The 22627-nt window shown below is 35.1% G+C and overlaps 2 protein-coding genes across 3 annotated transcripts; one reads left to right on the forward strand and one right to left on the reverse strand.

The window, feature by feature from the left end:
- Window positions 1-62: 62 nt before the first annotated feature.
- LOC21398720 (SH3 domain-containing protein 3) lies at window positions 63-12076 on the reverse strand. The gene is made up of 10 exons (XM_024164766.1): window positions 11827-12076; window positions 10661-10783; window positions 10418-10487; window positions 10123-10268; window positions 4094-4195; window positions 3770-3967; window positions 3614-3676; window positions 3437-3526; window positions 2890-2964; window positions 63-379 (listed from the first exon to the last, which is right to left on the reverse strand). The coding sequence occupies exons 1-10, from the start codon at window positions 11884-11886 to the stop codon at window positions 257-259; spliced, it is 1050 nt and encodes a 349-aa protein (XP_024020534.1). The 5' UTR covers window positions 11887-12076; the 3' UTR covers window positions 63-256.
- A 6989-nt stretch (window positions 12077-19065) lies between these two features.
- Window positions 19066-22481, forward strand: LOC21398722 (serrate RNA effector molecule homolog). 2 transcript variants are annotated; one of them, XM_024164774.1, is made up of 4 exons: window positions 19066-19478; window positions 19948-20765; window positions 20876-20980; window positions 22152-22481. In XM_024164774.1, the coding sequence occupies exons 1-3, from the start codon at window positions 19388-19390 to the stop codon at window positions 20972-20974; spliced, it is 1008 nt and encodes a 335-aa protein (XP_024020542.1). In that variant the 5' UTR covers window positions 19066-19387; the 3' UTR covers window positions 20975-20980; window positions 22152-22481. The 2 variants fall into 2 exon arrangements, with proteins under 2 accessions (XP_024020542.1, XP_024020543.1); XM_024164775.1 differs by lacking the exon at window positions 22152-22481 and adding an exon at window positions 21580-22104.
- Window positions 22482-22627: the final 146 nt, after the last annotated feature.

Below are 22627 nucleotides of genomic sequence, written 5' to 3' on the forward strand. Positions count from 1 at the left end.
CTTCAACACATCATTAATTTTTATGACTCTACTCTGAACATGACTGAGCTTTTTCAGGATTCTAACCAAAGAGATTCTCGCTCCATCTTCTTCGAATGTATACAAAAGAATATACACACATAATGGTTCTTCCTTAAAAATGGGGGCAAAACATGCCAAAATTTAAATTTCCAAAAGTAAGACTTGAACAAAAATAGTGTCGATCCAACTCTTGTCCGTTACAGCAGAGATGAACAACATCAGAAGAACAAACAAATCAATGAACTTCAGTAGCAACATCGATGGTGGTCGGAATTCTCTGGCGCTTCTCCACAAAGGCTGATGGGAACCACCCAGCTTTGCCTTTGCACTCTCCTTCCGACCATCCTGATTGACTCACCTGAGTAAGCAGAAATGTAATCAGAAAAATCTGAATAAGAAAATCTTGTTAACTTCTTTTCTAACTTTTGGCTGACAGACAAGAATGACGTGGAAAGAAAACAAAAGAAATTGAGAAACAATTAACAACTAAACAGAAGATATAAGAGTGAGGAATGTCATAAAGGGGAGATGAGGATGAACTTGAACGGAATATGTGCATTATAAAGCAAAAAATGAAAACATAAATAAAACATATTAGGTGCGTTTGGAATTGGTTGCAAAATGATTTTGTTTTCTGTATGAAAATAAAAATGAAAACGTTTTCATTTTCATTTTGGAATTATTTCTTAAATGCATTTGGTAGTTTTATTCAGAGATTAATTTCAGTTTTTTAAAAAAATGAAACTGCGTTTGGTAGTTTAATTTTTAAAAACATGTAATAATATTTAAAATAAATAATATTATTAAATATATTAAATAATATATTAGAGGAAATGGGAAGAAAGAGGGGGGGGGGGGAGACGCCGACTTGCTTGGCGAGCAAGATGTGCTCCTTCATCTGCGGCATGGGGCCGTCGGCCCCGGAGACGACGAGAATCGCGCCATCCATCTAAGCGGCGCCGATGATCATGTTCTTGACGTAGTCGGCGTGGCCGGGGCAGCCCCGCCCATTCTTCTCTCTCTGTAAATCAGATGCAGCCACGATTAGTGACACCCGCGGCTTCCGACGACTGACGATAGCCACCGAGCGAGGGAATCTCCGACGACGTCTCTCGCAATCTGGAGCCGTTGTCGCGATCTCCTCGCGATCCACGTCGGGATCTCCTTGCGATCTTCTCGTTCAGCCGTCGTTCAAGATCGCCATTCTGACAACCGTTCGCGAGCAAGAAGAACGCCGTTGCTGGAGAAGATGACCGTTCACAAACCAGATCACGATGTCAGAGTGGGGGCGGGGGGGTGCAGTCGGGGGTGGTTGGCAGTGGAGAAGAGAGAGAAGAAAATGAAAAAGAAAATATGAAATCCGTTTTCAGAAAACGAAAACGAGAAAATGAAAACAGCTTTTTTTCATTTTTAAAATTTCACAAAACGACAAAAACGATTTTGTTTTTGTTTTTAAAATTTTTGTTTGCCAAACGTGTTTTCAATTTTTTGCTTCGAAAAACGTGAAAAATGAGATTGAAAACGGTAACAAACAGGGCCAAAAGTTTTCAACGTTACGCAGCATTCAGGTCTTTTTGTTTTTTGTTTTTATTGCTAAGAAGTTTATCTCATCTATCAAGAAGCATTGCAAACACGATAATTTTAAGATTTTAGGCAATACTTGAATAGAGTTCTGAAAAAGGATGGAAATCCTCTGTCCCATTCTTCTGTCTCTCCCAATACTTTTTTGACACATCAGCTTAATAAAAATACCCACTTTTAAGAGAATAAAACGGAAATCCCCCGTTAGTAACTTTCCCCAAAAACTCTCTCCTGCGCCTTTGCTATCTCTCGTCTTTCTATCTTTCAGAACCCAAATAGAATTGTTCTTATTTTTATTTTTCACGTTTTTTGAAAAAAATTCTAAAACCGCGTTTGACACAATTAAAGATAAAAAATAAAAATGAAAATAATTTTTTAATTTAGTGTAAAATGAGAGAAAAATAAAAAACGACTCAACTTTTAGTTGTTTTTCATTTTTTATTTTCATTTTCTCCTCTCTCGAGCAGAGAGAGAGAACATTAATGAGTTTTTTATACTGAAAATAATCTCTTAATAAAACTACTAAACGTATTTTCAAAAATGATTTTTATTTGAGATTGAAAACGTTTTCATTTCCATTTTCATACAAAAAAATAAAATCATTTTAGAATGAATTTCAAACGCACCCTCTCTCTCCTGAGCCTGTACTCTGACTCATCCTTCTATCTTTGTTTTATTTATTTGATTCAACGTGGTGTTTGCGTGATGGATTTGAAAAGTGCATTACAGTAAGAATCGTCCTTGGCGACGATGAGTGTCAGTTTGTGGCCACTTGATTGTTTGGGTGGAAGAGAGAGAAATACCAGAGAGGAAGAGAGTTTTTCGGGAAGGTAAAAGTAACGGAGGACTCGGGTTTTGCTCTGATAAGAGCTTTTTTTAATTGAGCTGATGCGTCAATAAAGTATTGGGAGGATAGAGAGGGAGACAGAAGAACGGGACAGAGGATCTCTTTCCTCTGAAAAAGCGTTAAGTGGTTAAGAGATTTTGAAGATAGTAGAACTCTTGCTCGGATCCATACTGAAGATTCTTATCATGGGAATTCCTTAGGAGAATGACATGCAAAGAAAGAAAAATTAGGAGGGGAATTTTGTTCCATCATTTCACTGCTTAATAACAGCGTTCAGAAACAATTCGATACTCTTTGTTGTCGTCCTTCCCAACAATTAACAATGGACCATATTTTGACCTATGTCGATAATCTTCAAACTAAAAACAGATGTCAAAATAAAAATGATGATCTATTAAAAAAAGCAACTAAGAATTCTGAAAAAGGAGATAAATGAATACCTTTCGCACGACAACATAGTCACCAACTGACAAGCTCAATTCCTTCTCGGAGGTAGCAGTAAAGGGATGCGTTGCCTGCATGATTGGAGTGAGAAAGTTTTCAAGTCAGACACGAGTTGTTCAATGCATGTAATCTCATGAAGCCAGCCCAAAGTGGCAAAGAATAGAAACTATATCCATTATCTAGTATCCTACAAGTAATAGCAACATTAATAGTTGATTTGACGAGTCTAACTCTAGTAGATTCTATTATGTCTTCAACACTAGGGTACGTCATTCTATTTTTCCCTCCAAAGGTGCAGCATCTTTTCCGTCCGAGTATATATTATCCTCCTCCTTTCATCTGTTTCTGCTTTCTCTGAAGATATTTAATAAAATACATTTCTGTTGCTTAATTTAGGCCAAAAAAAGCAGCTGTCAGATTTGACATATCTGCCAATGGTATGCCGTAACTAAGCCTAAACGTGAAACAAATGTAAAAAACATCAAATTTTTTTATATGTAGTAGATGGTAATGAGGTTCCAAGTTTAGAAATAGAAAGCATACTTCAGCCAAGAAGTACATTTTGTTCCCAGAGAAATTATCTGATGGAATCACAGGAGGAGCTGACTCTCTCCACTGTTTCTCTGTCACCATCTGATACAATGTCCAGGCGAAGTTAAAACCTCATATCGCTTAAATAGACATTAATAGTTTTGATTTTTCAAACAATGTAGGACCTACCTCAGCCTCAACATCGCCAAGAATAGCCGCGATTCTTAGGTGATAATTCTTTTCTCCTTCAACCTTCCAAAGGGTAAACTTTGTTAGGATGAGAACTCGATAAGCCTTAAATGCTTTGACCTAAAAACCTATTCCTGAAATCATGCGCATACAAACCAGTGCAACAAGCCTTTGGAAAGTCAGTCTCTGTTGCTGTGATTCAACAGCAGCCAATGCAGTTGAAGCTTCTTTGCCTAGAACTGCCATATTTGCTTTGAGTTCTTGCATCTTTGCCTCCGCTGCATGCAGCTTTGCAACCTGTTCAGGGTTTGGGAGTTCCCTTACCCTTGCTTGTCTTCTGGAAACTTCAACTGCCTGTTTGCTTTTAAAGGTTGATGTGAATTATGAGTGCGTGAGGCATAAAGACACGGGAATACAAGCAATATAAGAATTATACTAATTTGATATCGAGTAATTACTCGAATATCAACTTTCAGATACCTGTGTCTCAGCTTCTTGTCTCATTCGACTATAACGTTGTGCAAGATGACGAGCATCTTCAAGAGGAGCACCAGTAATCATGGCTCTCAGTGGATCTAAAATCTGGAAGCACAGAGAACATGAAGCTCACATTAATTTGACAATGAAGACTCAATATTTATTCCTTTATCGAAATGAAATGTTGCTTGATCTTTCAGAGTTAATTGCATTCATAAAAAATGTGAAGTAGCAATTGTTAATAAGTTTTGAAAGATTTTGAAACCCTATCCCCCGGGAAAAAGAGAAAATTATCAAAACTTTAGCTCCAAAACCACAAATACACGCAGACGAGAAATTTGTGTGCTTGCTACGTTAACAATGCAATAAGATGGTGCTTACTGCGTATACACACACATGCATGCATACGGTCACACACACAAACCTAGAATCTCTTCCCTTGGAAAAGAAAAGGCCACAATAATTATCAAGGAGGATTCATAGAAAGAAAAAGCTCGCACCAATTAAGTCAGAACTAACCCCAAAAGCTCTTGATACTAAATTAATCTAATAAACTAATCAAAGCTAACAAAAACATACCAACAATTCTATGAGAATCCAATGGCTTGACTAAAAAGGAAACATGCCAAACATAACTCTAAGTTGACACGTCTGTAGAAATCAGGAAAGTAGGCTAAAGTTATGGACTGGATATGTACCAATCCGGTTAATGGGAGCTTAGAGATAAATTAGGAAAGTAGTTTATTTTTTCAATTTTTAAAGAGATTCCTTGAGATAAGGATCTCACTCAATCAAGGGATTTAGTTTCCTTTTTCCGCGGGATATACTTTCCCGTTCCCATAGGATGGTTTTCCTATAAATATTGTAATCCTTGTACAGGAATTAATCAATGAAATATACTTTCTTTTCTGCCATGAAACCTACATGGTATCAGAGCCGAAAATAACCTTCTTAATTCATGGCTGAAACGGCCATTACAGAAGAAGGCAGATCCTCGGCATCCTCTAGGGCAGAAGGTCCTAATCGTGGTGAACCACATCAAACCACCATGGCGCAAGGAGGAGACTCTTCTCAATTTTCATTCCAATTGACTCTCCACAAACTGAATGGGAAAAACTACCTAGAATGGGCACAATCAATGAAGCTGGCCATAGATGGAAGAGGAAAACTTGGTCATCTGAATGGAGAAGTGAAGAAGCCTGGAGATGGGGACCCGAAACTGAAGGCATGGAGGTCAGAAAATTCTTTAGTCACTGTCTGGTTGATTAACTCTATGGAACCGACCATAGGTAAGCCCTTACCTTTTCCTTCCTACTGCAAAAGATGTATGGGATGCGGTGAGAGAGACTTATTCTGATCTTGAAAATTCCTCACAAATTTTTGAATTAAAAACCAAGTTGTGGAAATCCAAACAAGGTGAGCGTGAGGTTACAGTTTATTATAATGAGATGGTTTCCCTATGGCAAGAGTAGATCAGTGTTATAATGATGAGTGGGATTGCCCGACGGATAGCGTAAGATTCATGAAAAAAGAAGAGAGTGATCGGGTGTACCTGTTTTTGGCTGGTTTGGATCGAGTCTTTGATGAGATTAGGTCTAGGATTCTTGGAAAAAATCCTCTACCAACTCTTCGGGAGGCCTTTTCTGAAATTAAAAGAGAGGAGACTAGGAGGAAGGTTATGTTGAAAACTGAAGAGGATAACAAACCAGTGGCTGCTGTGACTGACAATTTTGCTCTTGTGTCAATGAGGAATGAATCGGAAAACGACAGGAAAAAGAAGCCTTGGTGTGACCACTGCAAAAAGCACTGGCATATGTGTGAAAACTACTGGAAGATTCATGGAAAACCGCAGAATTGGAAGAAGAAGAACACTGATAACAGGGGCTTCTCGGCTCAAGCAACCAGTGAAGATCAGGGGCAGCAACATACTCCTGAAGGGCTGCCTTTCACAAAGGAGCAATTGGAGCAGCTGCACAAGTTTTTTCAATCTTCACAATTCCGAGTAAACCAATCAACCCCTTCCTGTTCCTTTGTCCAAATATGTAATCTTGTCTCAGCCTTCCTCAGTGTTAATCCTAAACAAAATAGCTCCTGGATCATAGATTCAGGAGCCACTGATCACATGATAGGTTGCTCCTAATTTTTTTTCAACTTATACCCCATGTGCAGGGAATAGAAAGATTAGAATCGCTGATGGTTCTCTCTCCGCAATTGCTGGACCAGGGACTGTCAAAATTTCCAATTACATAACCTTGCATGATGTACTCCATGTTCCTAAACTCTCTTGTAACCTTGTGTCTGTTAGTCAGATAACAAATTCTCTTAATTTTCGTGTTATATTTGACTCCTCTCGGTGTGAGTTTTAGGACATGGTCTCAGGGAGGACGATTGGCAGTGCTAGAAAAAGTGGAGGTCTCTATTTTCTTAAAGATGGAACCGAATCAGGACACCAAGTTCAAAATTCTTGTTTCAACTCTGTTTCCGTTTCTAATAATGTTATGATTTGGCATTATAGATTAGGGCATCCAAGTTTTTATTACTTAAAGCATTTGCTACCTGATTTATTTAGAAATAAAAGTCCATCTTCTTTTAAATGTGAGATTTGTGAACTAGCTAAGCATCATCGTTCATCCTTTCCTTCTAGACCATATCAAGCATCAAAACCGTTTCTGTTAATTCATAGTGATGTTTGGGGACCATCTAGAGCCTCAACAATGTATGGAAAAAAATGGTTTGTCAGCTTTATAAATGATCACACACGACTCACTTGGGTATATTTATTGAGGGACAAGTCTGAAGTAAAAGAGATCTTTCAGGTATTCCATACAATGATTGAAACACAATTTCAAGAAAAAATAAAAGTGTTTAGGAGTGATAATGGCAGAGAATACTTTAATGAAATCCTAGGGGGATATTTTTCAAAAAAGAGCATAATACATCAAAGTTCGTGTTCAAATACACCCCAACAGAATGGGATAGCAGAAAGAAAAAACAAACACCTCCTAAAAGTCACTAGAGCATTATTATTTACTAATGGTGTTCCTAAGTATCTTTGGGGAGATGCACTCCTAACTGCAACATTCCTTATAAATCGCATGCCTGCCAAAGTTCTAAATTATCAAACACCCCCAAGCGTCTTCAAGATTACTTTTCCTACCTCTAAGTTGACAACAGATTTACCTTTGAAAGTGTTTGGGTGTAGTGCATTCGTTCATATTCAAAGTCAAAATAGGAAAAAGTTAGATCCTCGCGCCAGGAAGTGTATATTTGTAGGGTATGCTCTGAACCAAAAGGGGTATAAGTGCTATGACATAAGATCCAAAAAAATGTTTATCACAATGGATGTCACTTTCTTTGAGTCTCAACCATTTTTTGGTACTCATCTTCAGGGGGAGAGAATAAGTGAAGATTCGAACTTTGAAATAGAAACTGAAACTGATCAACCCGTCACAAAGAGCCCAAATTTCCTAATAAATACAAAGTTGAGTGATTTGAGTAATGAAAATTTGAATCATGAGTCTATAGAGTCATCTCATAACATTAATAAAGATGTGAATAGGGAACAAACAGGAACAAAAAAACTGCTGGTTTACAGGAGGAAGAACTGGAAGCAAGGAGTAGAGACTGAAACTATCCAACACTGCCAAGAGCCTGAACCACAGATCAGTCCGGATCTTGCACCACAAAACATTCCCGATTCTGATCCAGGTAATCCTCACACAGTACCTATCCACACAAACCTGCCCAATCTTGAATCCGAGCCCTATATACCTGAGTCTGATCTTCCCATTGCTAAACGCAAAGGGGTCAGAAGTTGTGTAAGATATCCCATGTCGAGCAGTGAAATGATGGAACAAAAACCTGTCACCTGTTTTCTCTGCCTTTACCTCACAGTTGTCTAGTGTGGAGACTCCAAAGAATGTGCAAGATACTCTAAAGGTTCCTGAATTGAAGGAAGTTGTTCTCGAGGAAATGAAGGCCCTTGAAAAGAATGGAACTTGGGAAGTGACAGAACTGCCGAAGGAAAAGAAGTTTGTTGGCTGCAAATGGGTGTTCATAACGAAATACATATCAGATGGATCTCTGGAGAGATACAAGGCTCGTCTAGCAGCCAAAGGGTTTACTCAAACGTATGGGATTGACTACCTTGAACCTTTGCACCAGTAGCAAAGCTCAATACTATCAGGGTACTCCTAACACTTGCAACCAACTTAGATTTGCCACTACAGCAACTAGATGTGAAGAATGCTTTCCTTAATGGCGATCTGGAGGAAGAAGTCTACATGGACCACCTCCAGGGTTTGAGGAAAAATATGGAAACCAGGTATGCAGGCTGAAAAAGTCTCTATATGGTCTAAAGCAATCTCCAAGAGCATGGTTCGAGAGATTTACTCAATTTGTGAGAGACAGGGATATGACCAGGGGCAAGCAGATCACACGATGTTCACAAGACACTCCAATGGGAAAGTAGTTGTCCTTATAGTATATGTTGATGACATCATTCTTACTGGGGATGATACTGCTGAGATGAATTGCCTAAAGCAGAGTCTGACTTCTGAATTCGAGATTAAGGACCTAGGCTCACTAAAATACTTCCTTGGTATGGAAGTGGCCAAGTCAAGAAAGGGGATTACAGTTTCACAAAGGAAGTATGTGATTGATCTTCTTGAAGAGACTGGGATGAGTGGATGTCGCCCTGCAGAAACACCAATTGATCCAAATCAGAAGTTCGGAAACAAAGAGGGAAGACCAGTGGATACGGCCCAGTGCCAAAGACTAATTGGGAAGCTAATCTACTTATCACATACACGACCAGACATAGCATTCGATGTCAGCCTAGTGAGCCAGTTCATGCACTCTCCTCATGAAGAACATCTAGAAGCAGCCTACCGCATTCTAAACTTAAAGAGTTCACCGGGAAAATGACTGTTTTTTTATAAGAATGAACAACGAGGTATTGAAGCTATACAGATGCAGATTGGGCGGGGTCTACTTCAGATAGAAGGTCCACATCTAGCTACTGCACGTTTGTATGGGGAAACTTAGTAACATGGAGGAGCAAAAAACAAAACGTAATGGCCCGAAGTAGTGCAGAAGCAGAATACAGATCAATGGCATAAGGGATCTGTGAGATGACATGGCTCAAACGGATTTTGGAGGAACTAAGAAGACCTGTGATCACGCCTATGAAGCTGTATTGTGACAACAAAGCAGCGATCAGCATCGCCCATAATCCAGTCCAACATGACAGAACAAAACATGTTGAGATTGACCGGCATTTTATAAAAGAAAAGATTAAAGCTGGAGCCATCTGCTTGTTCCAACCTAACAACAAGTGGCTGATGTTCTTACTAAAGGATTATTTAAACCAAACTTCGAGTTTCTCATTAGCAAATTGGGCATGATAGATATCTATGCACCAACTTGAGGGGAAGTGTAGAAATCAGGAAAGTAGGCTAAAGTTATGGACCGGATATGTACCAATCCGGTTAATAGAGATAAATTAAGAAAGTAGTTTATTTTTTCAATTTTTAAAGAGATTCCTTGAGATAAGGATCTCACTCAATCAAGGGATTTAGTTACATTTTTCTGTGGGATATACTTTCCCATTCCCATAGGATTGTTTTCCTATAAATATTGTAATCCTTGTATAGGAATTAATCAATGAAATATACTTTCTTTTCTGCCCTGAAACCTACAATGTCATACAGCAAAGAACAAAAGCTGAAAGCAGCCAAAATTCTATCTGACTTGTACAAAAAGCTCAGAGTCAACTGAAACAATTTTGGCATCAAAGTTTCACAGATTAAAAAAGAACTAAAAAGTAATGAATAGCATCAAAATTTTACACATAAAAAAGCACTAAACAGTAATCAAGAAGCAAGGTACACTAACTATTTATCAAAGGACACCATAAAATTCTTTCTTATTTGGGCATAACTAGACAATTTATGTATGACAAAAATTATGATCAACCAATAAGTAAACATAAAAGTGTTTCTATGACAATATAATTGGATATGAAAATGAACCTGTGAAGAGAGCAGCTTGTTATATTCTTCTTGTTCTTTTTCTACATGCTTGCGAGCGTCACCATATATTGAAGCAGCTTTTGCTAGTATGTTATCGTCGATGTTTTCAGCTCCATATTTGCAACAGTCCTCGGACAGTTTGGTTCCTGACTACGACAAAGATTATAAAATAATGATAATAAATAAAGAAGTGAAAGAACTAAGGCACATTAAATAAGTTTTATTTGCAAAAGAGAAGAATAATATTAGCAAAACCAAGATATATGCAATAGTTAATGATTGAAAGAGTTTCTACCTGTTTCAACATGCTTGTATCCTATGGCCACAAATGATTCTGCGGCTCTGACAATTTCTTTCTGAAAGTCCTGGAAAACAAGAAAAGAGCATTCATGAAAACGTATTCAACAGGCATTGGATTTTGGATAGAAATGGGGTACAAAATAAAATGGAACTGACTGAAATGCATTCAACAATTTAAAAATCAATACCGTAAATTAAAAAGTCTGCCATTAATAAAAAAGCAAAACCCATATGGTACCTTTCCTCCACGAGTGGTTCTGTAAAGTTTCTCTAGTTGTTGATGTCTCTGCATCTCAATCTCATCTATTACCATTACATCTGAGCTTTCATAACCAGTTCCACTAAACTGCTTTATTACTGCCTGAAAATAAAAATAAAAAGAGCATAGGCAGGTCAGAAAAAATTTTCTTTTTAAAAAACAAACTACAAATACACATTGGCATAGGAAAAATTCATGCACGTAAAGAAAGATAATGTAATGTCAAGTTGTGTTGAGGGATTTCCCCGAGGGCTCAAATCACTAGACCTACGTCCCCACTCCCCCTCAAGGCCGGAAACGTACACCAGTCAAGGCCGGAGCTCGATAAACCAAAGGTCTTATAACGTCAATGTGACTGGACTGAAAATTAAGGCAACCCTCGATGTTACACTGGAATGTGTATACATCGAAGCGGAAACCCTCAGCACCATGATGTTTGGGGTCAAAGAAAGCCATTTAATATGCCATGACACAAAGATTTTATGCTCAAGATTGGGATCGAGAACTCAAAGCCCAACCTCAGGTCCCTAGTCGAGATGACAACATATGTCAACGTTGTAAAAGGAATATTAGAGAATTTCCTTATCAGAAATTATGCCTGGGATGTTCCCAAACATTACTTACTAGTGACTGGGGTCAATGGAACAAGATCACAAGAATTACCTCTATGAACCTCAATGGACAAACTTTACCAATTCTATGGAATACTGTGCCTAATAGATACTAGTAATAATTCCATAACTCTACAAATGCACTACCACACAATGTTCGCCTCAAATTTTCTCCATTTTCCAGAGAAACGACAAACTAAATTTGAAATGTTCATATACATCAAGATGCGATCTTGGCCGCATCAAATAAGGTCAATCAAAACACAATAAACTGAGCCTATTTCAATCGATTTCAGTCAAATTCAAAGTTTCATCCTCTTTTCCGACATATTCTCGGGAAACGACTAAATTTACAGAACAAAAAGGAGAAAATACAGATCGGAAACACCAAGTAGCAAAGAAATAACCTACTAATCCTTCATTCATTTTTCAGAACAAAAGAAAATATACGCAAAGCCTCGGATCATCAAATAGCTAACATTTTCTCGGGAAGCAGAAAAGTCGAAATTAGGAAAATTGAGAGACCGAATTCACCTGCTGTTGCTTGGCGACCTGTTCTCTGAGCTTGCTGGCTTGTTTCCGCAGAGCGTCCATGGCTGTTCTTCTTCTTCAAGCTCTGGAATCTTCCAGAGCAACAGAGGCGAAACGACGTCGGATCGTCCGAAAGGCGACACAGAGACGAAGAGCCTTTACTTTTGTTGTGTTGGGATCTGAAAGCGAAGAACTAGAAGATGAAGATGAAGATAGTCAGCAAATAGTCGCTCTTACACATTCGGATTTTACTAATTACTATTTACAGCTTTGTTTGGCTCTTATTATGTGACGACTGTTTTTTGCTAGTCGATTGCCTTCCCCTTTAGTGGTTATGGGCTTAAGCCTTGAGAGGACCGTCCAATATTTTAGGCCCATTCAAGCTAATATAAGGAGCCACGATAGCTTTTAAACGGATCTTCACGCAAATAACTAGATTACGCATGTTTTAAAAAATTAAAGATCAATTTATTAAATAAAAAAAATTAGAGATTAAATTGTCACTTATTAAATAAAAATAGATTGAGAACTATTTCCGTCAATAACCCTAATTATAACCATGAGAACAACCGTTTCAAAGCATCTAATGCTGAAATTTATGGTCATGAGACAAAATTGTAGTGGTGTCAAGTACATTTATTTAATGACATTTAACACTTTGTTCGATGATCATCAATGTAACACTTTTCTTACCTCACAGCTTTCCAAGGTTTTTTTTTTTTTTCACCGGAAAGTACGAAATTTCTATAGATTGGGTAAGAAATGTCACCTTCAAAATAAATAAATGAAGTTGGAAATTCAATAATGTACGGGGTGGGGAAGCTACATACGTATACTGTATTTTTAGACCTATCATATTTTTCAAAGTCAATCAAAATATTTTGCCCAAAAAAAAAAATCTACAAATGTATACTGTATATATATTGAGCAAAAAAAAAAAAGAAATATTTTTCAATATTGATCAAAATTCTATGATAGGATATTAAAAAATCCTAACGGGTGATACAATTCTAAACCGCCGGATTTTTATTAATTAAGTTCCGCAAAATTTCATACTCTTTTTCTTTATTTTAATATGATATTGAAATTATATGATCATTTATAATAGTGTCTTACTAGTAACGTCTTCTTACCGTAGCCTACTATATAATTTTTTAAGATTTATACATAGTTGAATTTATGGAGTCAAAATACGTGTCGCTTCTAATGTGATGCAAATGCAACAATAGATGTTCTATATATTTAGCCGACATGAAGAGATTAGCTTTAATAAAAAATGCAAAGCTTGAAATATGTAAATGATTACTGATCTAACCACTTCACGATTCCATTAATGCTCAATAATCTTAAAATTAGGTCCAAGATTGCTATTACATTGTCAAATAAATCCACATTGAATAGATTCCGACCACTTATCTCTTGTGGTTGTAAAGCCTCACACGAGAACTATAGAAAAACACTTTTTCAGTTGGTTGTGGCAAATATCATATCGGCAGATGTTATAACGCCAGATGTTAAACTTAAAAGTACATACCTTTTTATTTTACGATTGAGATATGAGATAGATCACAGAGTATTATTTTGTTGTGCAGTACAATTGTTCATTTCCTTTACATTCCTAAGCGCATATATATAACTACTCAAAACTGCACCCATAACTCATTTTAAAATAAGAGTTATACGAATTGTTTAAAAAAAAAAAAAAAAAAAAAAAAAAAAAAAAAAAAGAACAGACAAAAACGAGATATTAAGAGAGAACAGTATGTAGTAAAAATATAGATATATATATATATATATTTGTATAAATATATTATATAGGCTAAATAAAAATTTAAAGTAATATAAATTGAATGGAGAGTTTAGGAGCAATATGAGGAATTTACAAATAGGTTGACCACAAGTTAGTCTTTCAAAATAATAGGAGGATAATTAAGAGATAATTTTATGCTTAAATTCTATGTATCATTTTATAATTTACAATATTGGACCTTACTTTTTTTTTTTTAAGGGAATATTGGACCTTACTTATGGTTCTTGGCCATGTGGGTACAAATTTCTTTTAATGTATTTAAAAAATAAAAATTTCCCTAGAAAAAAAAAATCAACTCATTTAACAAACTAATTGAAGGCAACCGTTTCCTTTGAAAAATGAGAAACGTTAGAGTTACTTGAGTTTTATTAGAGTAAAAAATTTTCAAAAATAGTCATATTTAATTTTTTTATTACAATAAAAAATTCTCACATAAAGTCACATTTCAACTCGAATTAATAACTTTTTTTTTCTCACTTTCTTTATTCTCTTCATGCTACATGGCATTACACTTTCTAAGAAATAAGAAACATAACAATAAACCATTCTTTTATCTTTTATTACAACTCTGACACTTTCTTTAAGATTACAAAATTGTAATAATTTATTCCTTACTTAATCTTTTATTATTTTATAAGTATGTTGTTTTCTTTTTTTAAGGGGAATATATAAGTTCGTTTTCTTTTGTTTTAATCAAATAATTTTGTAAAATTTTCTTTAAGAACTTATAGATTACTACATCATTCGCTTATACATGTAACACTTTTAAACCGTATATAATATAAGTGTAACAATTGTTTTCTTATGATGTATACGTTTTCAAAGGGTAACTGTTTATGTATGTATATAAATGTTTCCTTTTTTATTTCTTTCAAAAGTCTTTCTTCTTTTAATAGTAATCTTGTAATATTTGAAAAATAAATAATTTCGTAATAAATTATAAAAATAACCTTCAACATCTCTTTTTACTAATATAAAAGAGTGGAGTGACAGGGTTGTAATAAGAGGAAAAACAATGACTTATGGTTTTGCTTCTTTTTTTTCACGAAAAGTGGGATGTCATGTGGCAAAAGGAGAATAAAATCAGTGGAAAAAAGTGTGACTAAAGAAACGACCCTAGCATTTCTCTTGAAAATTAATGCTTGCTTATGCGATTAATCATAAAAGCTGGCAAAAAGTTCATCTGAGGAACGTTATAACGAAAAGAAATCAATGCACCTCAACAAAGAAGGGGAACGAACGACACAATAAGACGCGCACAAAATTCATCTCCTCCCGGTTGTACTTTCCCTGTATGGTGGCTATGTTCAAATCTAACTTCCGTACTTCGGCAGACGGTTTAGCGCGGGTGGATTTTTTTTAATTGTATAGTTGTAATAATGGTGGGTGTGTCCTCTGCATAGTTTTGTGTCTATCACCCGCTTATTAGTGTGGGTTATGTGTTTTATTTTATAATAACAGAGGTAGTTTCTCTACTTTCTGATTTAGTTTATGTGTCTCATCTATTTGAGGTGTTTCTCGATAGTGTGTGTTGATGTCTAGCTAGAGATTTCTCTAGGCCATGTTACTTATGTCCCTGTGAATTAAGGTTTGTATAGGTCGACTGAGTTACTCCATCAACTGTTTAATTCTTTTTAATAAGCTTTAGCCATGCTTGATTTTTAGTGCCGATCAGGCTTTTTATCTTCTGGATAGTGGCATCGTATTTGTTCTTATGTTATTGTTGTTTTTACAAGTGGATCCAATCATTTGGGTCAAATTTCATTGTATTTAGAGTTATGTACGGCTTTATGTTGAGTTTGTAATTCATTTATACTAATAAATGAAATTTCCCCTTACCAAAAAAGAGCAACGAAACATGAAACGATAAAAAAAAAAACTCATTCTCTTTTATATATAGGTTTAAAGTATATAATTTTGTTAGTGTGACTAGGAGTGTAATAAATGTAACATTTTTTTGTTTATCATTATAACATTATTTGTACACTCATATAACAATAAATAAAATATAATTTGACACCAAGTTATATTAAATTTATTTTAATGGTACTATATCACACTAAAAAATTACACATCATTACAAAAAAAGTTGCACCTGTCAGACCGTACAATCACTAGACTTAAGACTATTGCCTCGTTCACTTCGTGGATTCGAGTTTTCAATTTGAGCTGAGATGTGACACTTTCTGAGAGCTTTTTACTGTAGCAGAAAAAGTTAATGTGATATTTTCTGAGAGCTTTTTACTGTAGAAACCTAAAACTGAAAACTCGAATCGGTGAAATGAACGAGGCCTATATGTGTGTGTGTGTGTGTGTTTTGTATAATCTTTAATAGAACTTTGAGCACAGAATATAGTTCTAAATAATGAAATTACATTAAAATTATGCCAGAAACACAAAAATTTAACAAAATTTGATAAAATCCCAACGGTAGACGTTTGTTTCATATATTTATTATTAATTCTGAATCATGATTTATGTTTCTTTATAGTATTTTTCTCTTATAAAAAACACACGTAAAACAAGAATGATTATGAATCATAATTCTAAATCTATGGACCGAACGTAACAGTCCTTGGTTTCCTCACAAAATATGTTTCAATGCTAACTATCATATGAAAATATTTTTGTTTCTCTTTTCGGTATGTATGGTTGCAAAGAATGGCAACTAATGGCATGTTTAGTAACAAGGTTTAAATTCCGGTTCAAATAGTTTTATTACGGTATGTTATCTTATAAAAATTTAAAATATAGTTCAAACCATATGGATTCCACTCTTGAAGCAAACGGGTCATAAATCTCTCTCTTATGAACTAGAGAGAAAGAATTAGAGATGACAATTTTATCCATTAACTCATTTACATGTAGGGTATATTAAACTAGACGGGGAAAATCCGTTTTAAATTGATCCGGATTGTGAACGGATTAAAATTTTAACTCGTCACAAGTTGTGGGGTGGAAATGGATTTAGAGGTCTTCGATTCTATCGTTTACTAGTCCCGTTTAATTATACTCTATTTTTAAATTAGATATTTTATGTATAATATACTATTATATATAATTTTAAGTATAATCTATTACATAATATGTATAAAAATTTTAAACTACCCTTTTTTTAACTCAATATTTTATATGTTTGTATTGTTTAATTAATTATTTATTTTTTACAATGAAAATAACTAATCGGATAAATGGGGCATTATAAATATTATGAATATGTGATGGTAAAATCCGTCATGTAACTCGTCAATTTTTGCGGATTCTTGAGACGAATATAATAAGTGCTTTTGTTCGCGGGACGAGTTGGTGAGAAGACCACCCGGCCCCAAATCCTCTCCATTGCTATCCCTAAAAAGAATAGGTCTAACTTGATAAGTGTCGAATTCTCTTTTCCATTTTATTTTAATTTGAAGGGTAATGGGTTAGAGAGGAAATCATGCATCAGAGAAGAAAAGTTAATATGTTTTTTAGATTGAAAGGTAAATTGATATGCTTAACTTAGCAAATAAAGATAAATATGGAATATGGAATAAGCCAACCTTTTCGTTTATATGGTCACCAAATCTTTCTTTTCATTTTTCCTTAACAAAAAATCTTAATACGTTTTGAAACTAAAAATGAACATTGAACATTTATTCAATCCCAGTTCAAAACTAAAGATCATATCAAATTCATATAAGGAACCATGAAGGCGGGGTATCTTTTTATATTCTTAATCTATGGACCGAACGTAACAGTCCTTGGTTTCCTCACAAAATATGTTTCAATGCTAACTATCATATGAAAATATTTTTGTTTCTCTTTTCGGTATGTATGGTTGCAAAGAATGGCAAATAATGGCATGTTTAGTAACAAGGTTTAAATTCCAGTTCAAATAGTTTTATTACTGTATGTTATCTTATAAAAATTTAAATTATAGTTCAAACCATATGGATTCCACTCTTGAAGCAAACGGGTCATAAATCTCTCTCTTATGAACTAGAGAGAAAGAATTAGAGATGACAATTTTATCCATTAACTCATTTACATGTAGGGTATATTAAACTAGACGGGGAAAATCCGTTTTAAATTTATCCGGATTGTGAACGGATTAAAATTTTAACTCGTCACAAGTTGTGGGGTGGAAATGGATTTAGAGGTCTCCGATTCTATCGTTTACCAGTCTCGTTTAATTATACTCTATTTTTAAATTAGATATTTTATGTATAATATACTATTATATATAATTTTAAGTATAATCTATTACATAATATGTATAAAAATTTTAAACTACCCTTTTTTTAACTCAATGTTTTATATGTTTGTATTGTTTAATTAATTAATTATTTTTACAATGAAAATAACTAATCGGATAAATGGGGCATTATAAATATTATGAATATGTGATGGTAAAATCCGTCATGTAACTCGTCAATTTTTACGGATTCCTGAGACGAATATAATAAGTGCTTTTGTTTTGTTCGCGGGGCGAGTTGGTGAGAAGACTACCCCGCCCCAAATCCTCTCCATTGCTATCCCTAAAAAGAATAGGTCTAACTTGGTAAGTGTCGAATTCTCTTTTCCATTTTATTTTAATTTTAAGGGTAATGGGTTAGAGAGGAAATCATGCATCAGAGAAGAAAAGTTAATATGTTTTTTAGATTGAAAGGTAAATTGATATGCTTGACTTAGCAAATAAAGATAAATATGGAATATGGAATAAGCCAACCTTTTCGTTTATATGGTCACCAAATCTTTCTTTTCATTTTTCCTTAACAAAAAATCTTAATACGTTTTGAAACTAAAAATGAACATTGAACATTTATTCAATCCCAGTTCAAAACTAAAGATCATATCAAATTCATATAAGGAACCATGAAGGCGGGGTATCTTTTTATTTATGGAAAAAAAATTGTCAAGAATTTGAACATTGAATTTTAAGGGCCGTAAAATAGACTTTTCTCACCATTTGTTCCAATGCATTAACCACAAAAATTATTACAAATACAGGTAGAAAATCATTTACTAAAAAAAGGAAAAAATAATTCTACAAAAGAAAGGAAAAAATTTAAAAAAAAAAAACATTCAACACAACTTTTTTTTTCCTTTCTTTTTAATTCGAAATTCAAACAATCAACCTTTTCCTTTTCTTGATAAATAATACACACCACACAAAAATATTATTTCAGCCACAATAAATTCCCTAATGTCCCACACCCATGCCCAAAGAGGCCAATATTTTGAAAGTTTTCCCACTCATTCATGAAAGTTCCAAAACTCCCTAAAAACCCAGACAAAAAAAATCCCTTTCAACAAAAAATGAACCAACATTTATAAAAAAATATTTATATTTCTCTGAAAACTGTGGTTTTTTAATTATTCTTTTTTAATTATTTTCTTCACCCAATAAAATACGCCCATCAAACACTTCAAAGCACATAGAGGCTGAGAGCAATGAACACTCGTTTCCACAAAATTTTATTTTTCCCGAAAATCCCGATAGGTCCTCATCTCTTATTACCTGTACCAATTTCGTTTTTTTCTTTTTTCTTTTTCCTTTTTTTCTTTTTTCCTTTTCCTTTTTTTCGAAGATACCCATTTCAAAATTAGCTTCGGACACGGCGTGTAAAAAGTTAGAGAGAGGAGAGAGAAAGTGTTGCAGGGTCCATACGAGAGGAGGGAGAAGAGAACCCCACGATCTGAGAGAAACCCACTTGTTTTTGTCCTTTATTTTTTAATTTTCTTTTTTCAATCAGCCCATAAGCGCCAATAATCATGCCATCAGGTGCTAAGAAGCGAAAGGCTGCCAAGAAAAAGAAGGAATTGGAAGCCAACAACAATGGCAATCCTTCTAACAACCCTCAAGGTAATAATTTCTCTTGTCACTATTTGGATACTTAAATTTATATTGATTTTTAATATCTTTATATTTGTGTATATATATTTTTGAAGTTTTCTTTTAATTTTTGTTGATTTGGGTTAATTGGGTATGGCTTTTGTTTGATCTAAATTTACGGTAAATGAATAATCTTGCAGCTTATCCATCTGGCAGTCAATCATTTTTTTTTCCTTTTTCAATGTTGGTTTTTTGTTCCTTTTTTCGTTATCAATTTTGGGTTGGTGGGCAGCTGTTGGTTGTCTCTCCTTTTGCTTTAAAGTGATGAAGAACATGTGATTGAATCAACCGACCCATCTGTCAATTCGTACTCCATTATGGGAAAAAAACTTTATTTATGATCGAATTGGGTTAATGGGTGTCCCTTAATGTCCCTTTCTCTGCTTGATTTTGATTGGAATTTCTTTTTGAAATTGAATTGAATTATGAATTATGCCAGAGCATGATGATGCCAAATCCCAAGATGAGAAGGGAAGTGATGGGGGTGAGGTCAGTTCCCCTGCACATGAGGACCACCATAACAATAATGACAATCCTTTTAATGAGGGAAATGAGGTGAGACACCCATCAGCTGCTCGCTCTGTTGTCGTCGAGGATAATAAGTCCATGGAGAAAGTTCCTAGTGGTGTTGTGGAGGAGGAAGGGAAACTAGGAGGTCAGGATGGTGATGATGTCGCTAAGGTCGAGAGGGGGGGTTCGAAATCTGAGGGGGATTCTGAGAGAAGCATTAGTATTGAAGGCTTTGAGTTTTCAAAGATATCGAATGATGGGGATGATAAAAGCTCTAGTAGCAGCAGTAGTTCTAGCTCGGATGATGAGTCTCAAGCTGTTGAGAAGAAAGAGAATAAATCTGAAGCAACTAAGATTACCAAGAGCGAATCTTCTGGGGATGCTAATTTAGTTGAGAAAGTGTCCTCCATCATCGAATCAGTTACGCCAGTGGTTCCAGTATTGGAGGAGACATTGAGTGTCGTAGAAAATGCTATAGTTGATAATTCGTTGGTTTCTGAGGTGGTTAAGTTGGACACTGGTAGAGAGAAATTGGCTAACAAGGTTTCAGAAACAGTTACCAGTTTTTCTCCGGAGAAATATGAGGACAAGATATTTTCCTTATTGGATCAGTATACAAAGCCGTCCCCCAGTGAATTGGAAAGTGACCTGAAAGTTGATGAGGACAAAGAATTGCCACCATCACAAGATGCTCGTGTTGCTGAAACTACTACTGGCACTGAATACAACAAAAATTCTGAGAAAGAGGTATTTTGTCTGTTCCTTTCCTCATTGCAAAGTTGAGTTTTACATGGTTTTAACTTTTTAGTCATTAACTTTTACAATTAAATGCAACGTCTTTCCTGAATTATTTGCAGCCTCTGGTCGCTCCAGCCCCAGCTTTACACCCAGTGCAACGAACCTCCTGGTTGAGTTGCTGTGGAATTTTGGATTTGCTATCTGGATCCAGTAGATAAGATCAGGTTGAGACTGTAACCTAACGTTTCATTGTATTCTGTTTTGTTTGACATTTTATGATGCCGAGCTGTCTTGTTAAATTACTAAATCGGGGAATTTATTAGGACATATTATTAGTTCGGCCTATCAATTAAGTCCCAGGAAATTCTAAACTTTGTTCTTTTCCAACGAGGTATTTTCAACCTTACCCTATACTGGATTATCCAATAGACAAATGGTTTCTCACCTGCTTTGTTACTCAATTCTGGAGTAGCATTTGGATCGGTGAAGTAAAATTATTTTCCAATACTGAAAAGTTATAGATCTTGAAGAATATATAATGTATCATGGATGAGAGGATTAGGAAATGGTTCTGGGTTCAAAAGATCAGGGTAAGGGTGGATTTTGAGGCATTTCTAAGAGAGAGACCAGTGGTACTAAACTGAAAAGTTGCGCTTGTAGAAAATTAGAAAATTGAGGAGAAGGCTCTGTGAAGCAATTCCTTTGTACATTTAATTGATTTCTTTGACTTGCGAGCGTAGAGCGTATACAAATATCTTTCTGATGAGTTATTTCCATCTACTTATTAGTCGTTGAAATACAAATTAGAAAAACTTTTGTGCAGCGTACCGCCATATCCTTTCTCGTAGCCAAATATGGTATGCCATCCTGTATACATGCTTGCGCGCTCATGTAGATCCATTCGCACATATATGCATCCAATCATTGGTGAACTTCTCTTCCATTTTAATATTTCGGTCAAAGTCCTTACACTTTTTTTCATTTTAACGGCTTTTATGTTGGATTTCTTGAGGCTGGATTTGTTCTGATTGAATCCTGAATTGCTGTTGGCACATGGTTCCCCTCATCATGTTGAGTTTTTCTTTGAAGTTTGTTCTGATTTAAACTAAATGATTTTTTGACCGAATAGTTTCATGATCTGCATGACATAAGGAATTTGTTAATTTCTGCATCGATTATTTTTTTGGCCAGTGTACGACGGCAACTTGAAATTCTCACTGCTAAACTACATCCACATGGTTTCACATTACGTATTTCTAATTTTGCATTATTATGTCAGACAATTTCATTGCCTGGAAAGAAGAAAAATTTTGTGATCTAATCTTATCATGCTTCGGATTAAATTTGCTCAAAATTTTAAGAAAATTGGAACCTAAATTTGGTTGGACTATCCAGGTACAGAAGCCAAAGAGAATTCAGTTGAGTGGATGGATGAAGCTTGTGAAGGCGAGGAAGGATCCGGTTCCGTTCCGAGCACCTTGTGATTTTTGAAAATTAGTACTCAGTAAAGTTTTTTTCACAAAGAATAATGGGCAAGAGGCTCTAGTTGATAAACAGTATAAGGTTTGTTGTGGTTATAGTGTCGCTAGCTTTTTAAACATTTACATGTGAATTTTTTGCAGTGTAGTTTGTTTGTGCTGTATTTTTTCCCCCTTGGGCAGTTGTGGGACAATGGAGTCGTTTTAGAATATTACAATCATTTTCAATCTTTATTAATTACTTGCATGATCTGGTGTTTATACCTCTCTTGAATGATGGATGCTTTCCATTTTCTTCTTACCTTTTCTTTGTTATTTCTTTTTATAAAAAGCGTAGCATACATACATATACATACATACATACATACATATATATATAGACACACACACACA

This window comes from Morus notabilis, unplaced genomic scaffold (assembly GCF_000414095.1).
Source record: "Morus notabilis unplaced genomic scaffold, ASM41409v2 Scaffold1187, whole genome shotgun sequence".
Taxonomy (NCBI): Eukaryota; Viridiplantae; Streptophyta; class Magnoliopsida; order Rosales; family Moraceae; genus Morus; species Morus notabilis.

What these genes read in the sequence shown, in the direction of transcription:
- LOC21398720 (XM_024164766.1), bottom strand. Translation starts at nt 11,886, where the DNA reads ATGGACGCTCTGCGGAAACAAGCCAGCAAGCTCAGAGAACAGGTCGCC. An exon ending in TCCAAAGGCTTGTTGCACTG is followed by an intron (nt 3,677 to 3,769) that starts GTTTGTATGCGC and finishes ACCCTTTGGAAG; the next exon opens with GTTGAAGGAGAAAAGAATTA. An exon ending in AAATGTACTTCTTGGCTGAA is followed by an intron (nt 2,965 to 3,436) that starts GTATGCTTTCTA and finishes CCAATCATGCAG; the next exon opens with GCAACGCATCCCTTTACTGC.
- LOC21398722 (XM_024164774.1), top strand. Translation starts at nt 19,388, where the DNA reads ATGCCATCAGGTGCTAAGAAGCGAAAGGCTGCCAAGAAAAAGAAGGAA. An exon ending in TCCTTCTAACAACCCTCAAG is followed by an intron (nt 19,479 to 19,947) that starts GTAATAATTTCT and finishes GAATTATGCCAG; the next exon opens with AGCATGATGATGCCAAATCC. An exon ending in ACAAAAATTCTGAGAAAGAG is followed by an intron (nt 20,766 to 20,875) that starts GTATTTTGTCTG and finishes AATTATTTGCAG; the next exon opens with CCTCTGGTCGCTCCAGCCCC.